This window comes from Xenopus laevis, chromosome 2S (assembly GCF_017654675.1).
Source record: "Xenopus laevis strain J_2021 chromosome 2S, Xenopus_laevis_v10.1, whole genome shotgun sequence".
Classification (NCBI taxonomy): Eukaryota; Metazoa; Chordata; class Amphibia; order Anura; family Pipidae; genus Xenopus; species Xenopus laevis.
In genome coordinates, this window is record NC_054374.1 from 1,079,978 (window position 1) to 1,091,537 (window position 11,560).

At 41.3% G+C, this 11,560-nt stretch overlaps 1 protein-coding gene across 1 annotated transcript; it reads right to left on the bottom strand.

The window, feature by feature from the left end:
- Positions 1 to 665: 665 nt before the first annotated feature.
- On the bottom strand, positions 666 to 9,917 carry akap17a.S (A-kinase anchoring protein 17A S homeolog). Its single transcript, XM_018248766.2, has 5 exons — positions 9,763 to 9,917; positions 7,384 to 8,158; positions 3,730 to 3,878; positions 2,148 to 2,376; positions 666 to 1,925 (listed from the first exon to the last, which is right to left on the bottom strand). Exons 1-5 carry the CDS (start codon positions 9,819 to 9,821, stop codon positions 1,131 to 1,133), a joined length of 2,007 nt encoding a protein of 668 aa, XP_018104255.1. The 5' UTR covers positions 9,822 to 9,917; the 3' UTR covers positions 666 to 1,130.
- Positions 9,918 to 11,560: the final 1,643 nt, after the last annotated feature.

Below are 11,560 nucleotides of genomic sequence, written 5' to 3' on the forward strand. Positions count from 1 at the left end.
AAGGCTCCAAATAACTCAAAATTGATACCTGGACGTCTCCTATTGACTTAAGCAGCAATTTGGCAGGTTTTGGGTGGCGAATAGTCGGATTTGAGTTATTAAAGGAGACATAAATAAACCCCTAATTTTGTTGGCAATTATAAGTAATATATGGTGTGGCTTTTACATGGTGCTAAAAAATTATTATTTTTAAAAATAGCCCCTTTATTGGAGCTCCCTATAGATGTTCTCTGGTCCCTGTGTTTCAAATGAGGGGTGGGCGTGTCCCTGGCAGAAGCACAGTAGGAGGGGGACAGCCAATCACAGCCCTGCAGTCACACAAGCACAGACAGGCTTCGGTTCCCTATCAGGTCCTGCTAGCTGCTGATTGGTTCCTGTCCTACAGTGCAGTGAGTGCAAAGCCTGGGAATTCAGGGAGCAGCAAGTAGAAGAGAAGGGAGGGATTATTAGGGTTTTTTCAGAAACATTCAATAAATCAGCCTGAAAACAACTTTCTCCTACAACTGTTTCTCCTACTCAATTCAGTTACATTTAGGAGTAGGAGAAACAACAGGCTGCCAGAAAGCAGTTCCATCCTAAAGTGCTGGCTCTTTCTGAAATCACATGACCAGGCAAAATGAGCTGAGATGCACCTACACACCAATATTACAACTAAATACACTTGCTGCTTCAGGAATGACATTTTATATTGTACAGTCAATTATTTGTAGTGTAAACAGTGTCATTTAGAAATAAAAACTACATCAGATAGAATCCCTTTAACTTTGCATTGTCAGCCCTAGATCCTCCCTGTGATAGATAAAAAGTGAATGTCAGGAGCAGTATTTGGGGGGCACTATGTTTCCACCAGCAGAGGATTGGGCAGGTATGTCAGTAGCATATGACTAATATTTCACTGTAGAAACCCCTTAAGGCAAAGGTGCAACTGTCAGATATAGAGAGAAAGAATGTAATTTTGTAATTTTTACAGAAAGGTATCCAAAGTATTTCCCCTTGAAAAGCTTCAGCAAACACAGACTTTAAAATGATAGTGAAAAATAAAAGGTGGGCCGCTGTAAAATAAATGACAAAAGAGTCCCAACTGAATGCAATAATTATAGCGCAATATCCTGAGTCTTCTATCCATCATTTCAGCTCCTCCAGGATTCTCTCTCTCTACTGTACGACCTTCTATGATGTCTTTTGCGTTTATGATCAAGTCTGTCCTTTAGCGGTTTACTTTTATGTTTGGAAAATGTAGGGCTGCTGCTACTTTTTCGGCGTGGGCTGCGGTCTCCAGTAAAATGGGTTTTGGTGGACTTCTTTACTTTTTTATGTGGGTCACTACTTACATGACGTTTGTGTTTTGACTTGCTCACTTTGTCCTCAGTCTGACAGTTTATTCCACGTTTCTGCTGTTCTTTCTGCTCAGCATCTGACTCTTTCATGCTGGATTTCTCTACATCAGCTGATGGGTTAGGTTGAGTGCTGTTACCATTAATGCTGTGCAAAGACATAATGTGCAGAGCTTTCTCAGGTAGGACATTGGCTTGTTTATACTCCTGCAGAGCAGACACTTCACAACAAACTCCATTTTTAATGAGACTGTGCAGCTTTAAGGGCTCATTAGCTGAAGGTGTTTGAGTAGAGGTAGATGTAACGTATTTGTGTGCTTCATGATGAATATTTCCACTGGGCTTCAGTGGGAAACAAAACAATGGATTGCACTTGTCTTGAATTTCACCGTCAGAACACATACTTCTATTAAAGAAACTCTTTACAAGCTTTTCTCTTAATTCTCTTTCTTTGCACTGAAGTCCCTGGGCCCGTTGTTTTTCTTCTTCCACACGCCTAAGTTCTGCCTCCTGTTCCTTTCTTTGTTCTTCTAACTGAAATAAGCGAAATCGCTCTGCTTCCATCTCTTCCTGTTCATGGAGCTTTGTTGCCTGCAACACAGACGAGAGTAAAGGACACTTAATACAACCTATCCAATACATGTGTTGCTAAAGAGCTCAATATAAGCCTGTGCTTCAAACACAAACACTCTACAGACATTGTTTAATTGAATAGAAAGTTTCTGCTGCTCTGCTTGAAAGTGCTTTAATAGCAATCTCTGATCCGGCATAAATCCTACACATTCAAAATTTGAACATAGAAAAGGCATTTACCTTAACTCGGCTCAGCAGCTCTGCAATTATCCTGATGGACTGCAAATTCCTCTGAGCCAACAAGAGCCTTCTCTCCTCAAATCTGATTTTTCCTTGCAATTTTTTTTGTTCCTCAGCCTGGATTTTCTGCAATTTTTTTTTGTTTTTTCGTTTCTGTTTCTCTTCGGTTCGTCTGATTTTCTCAATGCGTTTCCGTTCCTTTTCTACTTCCTCCAACTCCTTCTGTTTACTTTAAAACACATAAGAGTTACAACGTAATTATACTTAATGTCAATTTCCGTTATTTTAGTTATTTATCCAACTCATATTTCTGACTTTCTCAAATAGCCTTAAAGGGTTTGTTTACCTTAGAGATGTATGATGTAGAGAGGAATATTCTGAGACAATTTGCAATTGGTTTTCATTTTTTATTATTTGTGGTTTTTGAGTTATTTAGCTTTTTATCCAGCAACTCTGTAGTTTGCAATTTCAGCAGTCTGGTGGCTAGGGTCCAAATTCATATTCCAGTCTCTTATTGAAATAAATGCAAGGTTGCTAGGGTAATTTGGACCCTAGCAACCAGAGTGCTGAAATGGCAAACTGGACAGCTGCTGAATAAAAAGCTAAATAACTGAAAAACCACAAATAAAAAAAGAAAAACAATTGAAAATTGTCTCAGAATATCCCTACTAAACGTTAATTGAAAGGTGATTTAAAGGTGAACAACCCCTTTAAAGTCACTGACTAACTCAGAGTTAGAGAGCTGAAAAGCAGGAAGTAGTGTTCTGGCTATTATGTTACACATCCACTCACTCCAGCCTTTATACATTACATTTTTGCCTAACTAACTATAGTAGAAACATTTTTTATTTTGCACAGCCTATTTATCCAGCTTTTATTTCTACACTGCACTGTTCCTTTAAAGGTAAACCACCCCTTTAAGTTGGGCTTTTATAAGGTAACCATACGGTGTTGTACATACAAGTGAACTTCCGCTAATACTTCTTCACAGACATCCTCGATTGCACAATTTAAAGAAAACCCCTCACCACAAACTATTTCCAACCCCACATTGAGCTCACAGTGTCCTTCATTGAGTTCTAGTGTAAGTGATGGATTGTGGTGCTTGAAGTCCCTCTGTTTCCCACAGTGGCTGATGCACAAATTGTCTGTAAAGCACATGACTTCACAGTCCCAGAATGCATCACTCTGCAATGGAACAAGGTAAGAGAGAGTTGCATGACACCAATTCCTTCTTCTTATTGTTGTGCAACACACTATGAACCTAAGACTCTTAGGAAATAAATTGTACACAGTGTGATAATTGGTATTATGAACTTAATTTGATATAAAGTGTTGCTTAAGTGATCATTTTGGGGTCTGCAGTCACTAAGTAAGCTTCATTCTACATGGCTCCTTTCTCCAGTTGACTTCATATAGTAATCAGCAGAACAACTTTTACTCCTGACACAAGAGCTGATGGAATTGTGTTTCACAAGGCAGCAAGAAAAGCATCACTAAGTAAACTGCTCTAAATCTGAAACTGATAGGTACACCTAAGAGATTATACAAGCTGATATATCTCCTAGTTCCAAAACTTTACCGCTCTTCCTCCTTTTGTCTCTCTTCTGCTTCTTTTTCCTTCCGATTCTGCTCTTCCCTGCGTCGTTCCAGTTCCTGAAGTTTCTGCTGTTCAAGCTGGCGCTTTTTAATGGATGCCTCACTTAAATGTTTGGTTGAGTCAAAAGAAACCTTTTTAATGGAAAAAAAGGAAAATTAACAGACACAATAAAACGATTGGGCATGCTTTTCTATTACTGGCTTCTTATAACCAGAATATATTACAGGGATTCTTTCATGATTTTTATGATGTCATTTTTATTTCTAAATGACCCTGTTTACAAATAATTGACTGTACAATATAAAATGTCATTCCTGAAGCAGCAAGTGTATTTAGTTGTAATATTGGTGTGTAGGTGCATCTCAGCTCATTTTGCCTGGTCATGTGCTTTCAGAAAGAGCCAGCACTTTAGGATGGAACTGCTTTCTGGCAGCCTGTTGTTTCTCCTACTCAATGTAACTGAATGTGTCTCAGTGGGACCTGGATTTTACTATTTGGTGTTGTTCTTAGATCTACCAGGCAGCTGTTATCTTGTGTTAGGGAGCTGCTATCTGGTTACCTTCCCATTGTTCTGTTGTTAGGCTGCTGGGGGTGATATGAGTCCAACTTGCAGTACAGCAGTAAAGAGTGACTGAAGTTTATCAGAGCACAAGTCACATGACTGGGGGCAGCTGGGAAACAGACAATATGTCTAGCCCCATGTCAGATTTCAAAATTAAATATAAAAAAATCTGTTTGCTCTTTTGAGAAATGGATTTCAGTGCAGAATTCTGCTGAGATGCACCTACACACCAATATTACAACTAAATACACTTGCTGCTTCAGGAATGACATTTTATATTGTACAGTGAATTATTTGCAGTGTAAACAGTGTCATTTAGAAATAAAAACTACATCATAAAAATCATGACAGTATCCCTTTAAAGACACTGTCATCAAAAAGATATTATTTACAGCTAAACAATGTATTTAGTATAGATTAGTAGTGAAATATATTTCTTAGTCATTTTTATGGATGTACGGAATCCACTATTTTTGGATTCGGCCGAACCCCCGAATCCTCTGCGAAAGATTTGGCCGAAAACCGAACCAAATTCTAATTTGCACATGCAAATTTGTTATGGGAAGGGGAAAATGTTTTTGCTTCTTTATTTTGTGACAAAAAGTCACACGATTTCCTTCCCTGCCCCTAATTTGCATATGCAAATTGGGATTCAGATTTGGTTCAGCCAGGCATGAGGAATTCGGTCGAATCCCGATCCGAATCCTGGATTCGGTGCATCCCTAGTCATTTTCAAAAGATATGACCACATTTTTATAGAAGCATATGAGATTATTTTTCATTCTACCTCTTTCCAATCATATGTATCCAGCTGTCTGTTTAGGAGAAAAGGGGGCTGGGTTCATCAAGTAAAAACATATTTTTCAAAGCTAATATCATTAAGTAAACCTTGTAGTTTTTTTTTTACACACTATTAACAAGATACAATGTCTGTCAGCTCCAGACACAGCATTAAAATGGTTACTTAGGTTAGGCAACCTGACTGAAAGTGAAAACATTCTGGCAACTCTGTGTGTTCAACCCTTAGGGCTCTTACTGACGAGCGGTTGAAGCTGCGCTCCCCTGCCTTCCGTTTTTCTGCGTTCAGCCGCAGGGGAGCGTAGGAATAGACGCATTTAGCTTTTTTCATTCGGGCTGTACTCACACAGGCGCGTGTAGGCGCTGAACGCAGGTTGAGACGCAACATGCTGCAATTTTCCTGCGTTCGGCGCCTACATGCGCCTGTGAGAGTACAGCCCCATTGAAAAAAGCTAAATGCGTCTATTCCTGCGCTCCCCTGCGGCTGAACGCAGAAAAAACGGAATGCAGGGGAGCACAGCTTCAACCGCGTTGAGTACACGCGCCTGTACTCACACAGGTGCGTGTAGGCGCCGAACGCAGGTTGAGACGCAACATGCTGCATTTTTCCTGCGTTCGGTGCCTACACGTGCCTGTGTGAGTACAGCCCCATTGAAAAAAGCTAAATGCGTCTATTCCTGCGCTCCCCTGCGGCTGAACGCAGAAAAACAAAATGCAGGGGAGCGCAGCTCCAACTGCGTTGAGTACACGCGCCTGTACTCACACAGGTGCGTGTAGGCGCCGAACGCAGGTTGAGACTCAACATGCTGCATTTTTCCTGCGTTCGACGCCTACATGCGCTTGTGTGAGTACAGCCCCATTGAAAAAGGCTAAATGCGTCTATTCCTGCGCTCCCCTGCGGCTGAACGCAGAAAAACGGAATGCAGGGGAGCGCAGCTTCAACCGCTCGTCAGTAAGAGCCCTAAGGCTGAATAAGGAGATCACAGGCCAAATCAATTACACAATGATAATCACATTTGCTAGGCAGGCAGCTGTATTAGGAGAGCAGCTAGTAATCTCTATCCCTCTACATGTGCACATTCATTGGCCAAATGGATTATCTGCCAAATTGACCTGGGCATATGTCCAGCCATCTGGTCAAAAATTAGCCAAAATTATCTTTTCATCTCTACCCTGCATAAAAGGGATAATCCCCTGCACACAATTGAAAATAAACAGCCTATGTCATTAAAAAACTTTTGGAAAGGATGCTGATTTTTCAGAAGTTTTTGCTTTTCTCTGATCCTTAGTTTATAGAGTTCATAGCTCCAGTGCCTTAGTCAGAAGACCTTGCCCACAGCCAGTTACTTTAAAGGGGAACTACTGTGAAAATTATTATTGAATCTAAGCTTCCATCTCATTGAAGTAAGACATTTTCTAAATTCAATCAATAAACAAATTCTGTACCGTTTAAGAAATAATAAAGTTAATCTTCATTATCTCCCTCTACACAACTTGTCACTCTTCATGGCAAGGACTGGGTCACATTTTGATTGACAGGTAGGTTTAATATGTCTTTTAGGGGGACTCCCTTTCTTAGCAGATTAATTCAAATAACCGACTCCAGTACAAACAAAAGGCAACAAAATAACAGACTCTGGCAAACACCCTGCACACAGAGAAACAGGATTTCCATCAGCGACTGGTATTTTCAAAGAGTGAGCACCTAGGCAAAGGGTGCAACCCACCAAAGGATGTATTAGACCTGTCAATCAAAGACTGACTCCACCTACTGCATAAAGACTGAAGAGAGACAGGTTGCCCAGAGGGGGAGAGTGAAGAGTAACTTGATTCTTTTATAAATGGTACTTAGTTTTTGATTATTATTTCAGCAAGATGGAGCTTATATTAAATATTAATTTTCGCATAGTTCCCCTGTAAGGGTTGGTGGCAGACGGGGAGATTAGTCGCCAAGCAACAGATCTTCTCTACCGCGGACGCGCCTTCCCGCAAACAAGAATATGAATCGCTTCTGATTTCCGAAGTTGCCTCACAAGAGCAAGGCATTTTGGGGAGATTAGTCGCCCACAGTAGCAAAGATGTGTCGCTTGGCAACTCCCAGTGTGCCGCTACCCTAAATTGCTCAAGGAACAGCAGAAGTGAAGCGCTACTTGCACATATGAATTGCTACTATGCCAGCATAATCATTTGCAAAGCTCAATTTGCAAGTTGCTCAATGATGCTCAAAGCCTGTTATTTCATTTATTCACATGAGATAATGCTGCATTAAAGCACACCTTAATATTGCAGGCCACGGCTTTCCCATCTTCATCTTTGTACATAAGTTTCATACCACGCAGGGCATTCATGGCTTTTACAAATCCCACGTATTCCTTGTACTGCACGTAGGCTTCAAAGTTCAAGTGGCCACCAAAGCTAAAAGTATGGAAACTCCTGCCGGCCATTTCTTCTCTATAGGCATCCAGCATAGGTACATCCACCATCCGTATTTCCCCAAACAAACTGAAGACCTTGATAAGAACTTCTTCATTTGGCTTTTCTGAGCCCGAATCCTTCAGCGCAAACCACTTGCAAGGCAAGCCTTCCAAATGAATTGTATCCGGTCTTTCCCCTGGAAGGCTCTCATTCATATTCTTTGCATCACGGAAAAAAGAATCCCAGTTGTGTCTGGTGGGAAAGTCTAATTTATACTCAGCCGCTCGGACTTTTAATATATCAGAGAATCCACTTAGCTTTATACTCTTCCCATCAAGCGCAGCTAGAAAAGTCTTCACCAAACTTTTGTTCTCCACTTCCCCTTCAAACCTGATGAAGTCCATGGTGCTTTTTGAAATGCGTAAGGTGGAAAAGTGATGGTTATTCACCATGCCTTTCAGACGTTCCATTACTTCCCAGTTTGAAATGGACTTCCCAGTTTGCTTGAGCTGGGGTAGTGCCACGCTGATGAGCATTTTGGTGATTGGCTTTAAGAAAAGCCCACAAGAGCCACAGAGCTTGACAGCTTCTGATGTATCGTGCACTGCTGTTGCTGCAGCCATAGTCTGGAAGGAGCTGTAAATACACAAACATACAAATGGCAGGTAATAACAACTGCTTATTACAGGGAATATATATATATATATATATATATATATATAATATGATAAACATCAAGTTTAGGACCAAAAGGTTAATCTGTAAATAAAGTGAAAATCGTTCAAACAATGTGTGTATCCATGGTCGGCTGATAATCTATGGGGGGAATTCACACAAGTGGAGAGAGACCATTATTGGAGTAAAAGTGATGGTAAACTGGAGTAAAATACTTTCTCCATATTCACAAACAGAAATCCACCTAAATTCCGACTCAACCGACACTTTTCATATTTTAGTTCAAGAAGTTTAGACATTTTTATGAATTTGTCTTTCAAACGACATAAAAATAGTGCAAAAAACGACATTTTCTCCCGACATTTAAAAAATGGAGAGAAGCTCAGTGTAACTCTTGCCCATGTGTCAGATGAAACTGCTCTGTTTTGGTTCAGCCAATCTTCATTTCACTCCTCTTGTAGGTGCCCCATTGGGGAATTATTATCATATTAATGGGGATTAGTATTTTATAGTCAGGGCACGATCTTGTGTCTAACCCTATAGGTGTAAAAGTCTCATTAACAAAACAAGTAAAACACTGATTAAACAAAAAAAAGTGTATTTTTTTAGGGTCTGGCCACACGAGCAGATTCGGGGGGGGGGGGGGTTTGTCACCCCAGCGACAAACCTCTTCTTCAGGGCGACAATTTCCCAGGGGGTAATCTGATTGTTCGGACGTTAAGATGAACGATCCGATTACGATGTGCAATGGGCTCCGACTGGATCGGTTGGGTCAAAATCAAACCTGACCGATCTCCGCAGGACGAAAGCTGTCGGCACACGCCACACCCGAACTGAAAATCGAACGAATCCTTGATTTGTACAATAGGATCTGTGTGTCTGTGGCCATCTTAAGTCTGGGCAATGTAATGTAAAAATGCTGCTTGAGCCCAATGTTATTTATAGGGAAAAACTATAAAAACAGAGGAAGGTCGATATTTGTCCCAGAAAAGGAGGCAACGCTAACTGTATCTGAGGATTTAAAAGATAAGTAAAAGGCAAATTAGTCTATAACTAGTGTATTTTATATGAAGAAGTTCATTAGTCAGTGTATCAGTGATGTTGTGGCCTCTCAGTGTTGTACAGAGAAGCTCCACATCCTGTGAGACATGGACTGAGGGTCAGCGACTCTGCACATGCTCAGTGTGGGAAGTGAACAGTCACAGGAAGTGATGAAATAAAGAGAAAGAAGGGACAGGAATTACCGAGTGATTACACCGCTGCACATGAGACACTAGAGTAGAATCTCTATATGATCAGGAGTCTATGCTGCTGGATATTATAATGGGCTGGTGAATAAACGGAGGCAAGTCACGAGGATTTGTGTAGAAATGAGCAGAAAATAACGGGGAGCGGCAGGGGACAATCCTGACTTCTTGTTGTTGGTGAATAAATCAATAAAGAGCAGTAATTGCAGCGTTTTCCATTGTTAGGGTTCACTTGTCCTTTCCAGTCACAGGGAAGAGGGAGGAGGTCGCTAAGCGCTTATATATATATATATAAATACCGCAGTCTCTCAGACATACCGCACAAATGTCCCGCTTCTCTCAGCACAACCCGCACTCCCGAATCGCTGCTCCGCCATTAATATCCGGCTCTTGCGACTAATGCCGAACTCGCCCGTCTCATCTCGCGAGGCGGTGACGTCACATCCGCACAGCTGTAAGCGCAGTAAATACGGAAGTCAATTGCCTCAGTGGAGGGAAGAGTCGATCCTCCTTTAAAACAAGTAGTAGTTGCCAGTGCTGCGGCCTGACTGTAGTTCCCTATATGTGTCCCAACTCATTCTTTGCTTTCTCCTCTCACTGCAATAAATAAAAGACTTTCCTGCCAATAACCCAAGAGCTGACAATAGTTTCCCTCACTTTCATTAGCAGTGAAATAAACCAGCGGCAGAATTTCAGTAGCTGAAGTATTATCCTGTTTTCTCTCTGGTAACCTCCACAATTGTGCTGGGAAAACAGACATTTCTTTCCTGGTTGCCAATAGTATTCACCATTATTATTATTATTATTATTATTAACATGTATTTATATAGCGCCAACATATTGCGTAGCACTGTAAAGTAAATGTGATTATACAACTAAATCACATGAATTATATATATAGAATATATGGAGTAGCAAACATCACAATCAATACAGGTACAAAGAGGTGAGGAAGGCCCTATGCAAAAGAGCTTACACTCTAAAGGGAAGGGAGTAATACACAAGGTGTGGGAGTGGGCAAGATTGAATTAAGTGGGTGAGAAATGTGGTATTGTATGTGGTGTTGCGTTTGGTAGTTAAGCAGAGTGAGGGGAGGCTTCTCGAAAGAAGTGCGTTTTCAGAGATTTCTTGAAAGCAGAAAGGTTGGGAGAAAGTGGGACAGACGGTGGGAGAGAGTTCCAGAGGAGGGGTGCAGCCCTTGCAAAGTCTTGAATGTGAGCATGTGAGGAGGTAATGAGAGAAGAGTTGAGGAGCAGGTCAGTAGAGGAGCGTAGTAAGCGAGTGGGTGAGTATATAGAGATGAGTTCAGAGATGTAGGGTGGAGCAGAGTTATGAAGTGCTTTGAATGTCAGGGTCATTAATTTGAATTTGATTCTGAAAGGTAACGGAAGCCAGTGCAGGGATTGACAGAATGGCGAGGCAGAGGAGGAGCGGTTGCTGAGGTGTATGAGCCTCGCAGCAGTGTTCATTATGGACTGGAGAGCTGACAGTCTCTGAAGGGGAAGGCCAATTAAAAGAGAGTTACAGTAGTCTAGACGTGATATGATGAGAGAGTGAATAAGAATTTTGGCAGCATCTTGGGTGATACATGATGGTATTTTGGATATGTTCCTTAGGTGGGTGGGATAAGTGACTGGATATGAGGAGTGAATGACAGAATCTAGGATAACCCCAAGGCACCGGGCCTGGGAGAGGGGGTGATAGTGGAATTGTTAGCTATGATGGATATTATCTCAGCATTTTCCCAATTTGCCCAAAGAAAGTTGGTGTGTCAGGATGAGAGTGGTGCTGGACTCCAGTCACAATCAAGCAGATATTACTGGGGACTTTTGGTTTTTATCAAAAACATGCACAGTTTCTCGCTTAAAAACATTTATTGGTGCATATAAACCACAAAAAATAACATATCAATATTCAATTCACACACACCACAAAGCAGTGTCTCCCCCCCAGTCTGCCTACCTGTTGTTAGCCACACCCTCCTGACGCGTTTCGCGCTATTGGGCGCTTCATCAGAGGAGGACTTTTGGTTTTGCTGGATAAGTTTATTGATCTTATCATTTACAGAGAAGTGTTTGTCCTGAGCCGCCTGTACACACCATTCTTCTCCATTTTT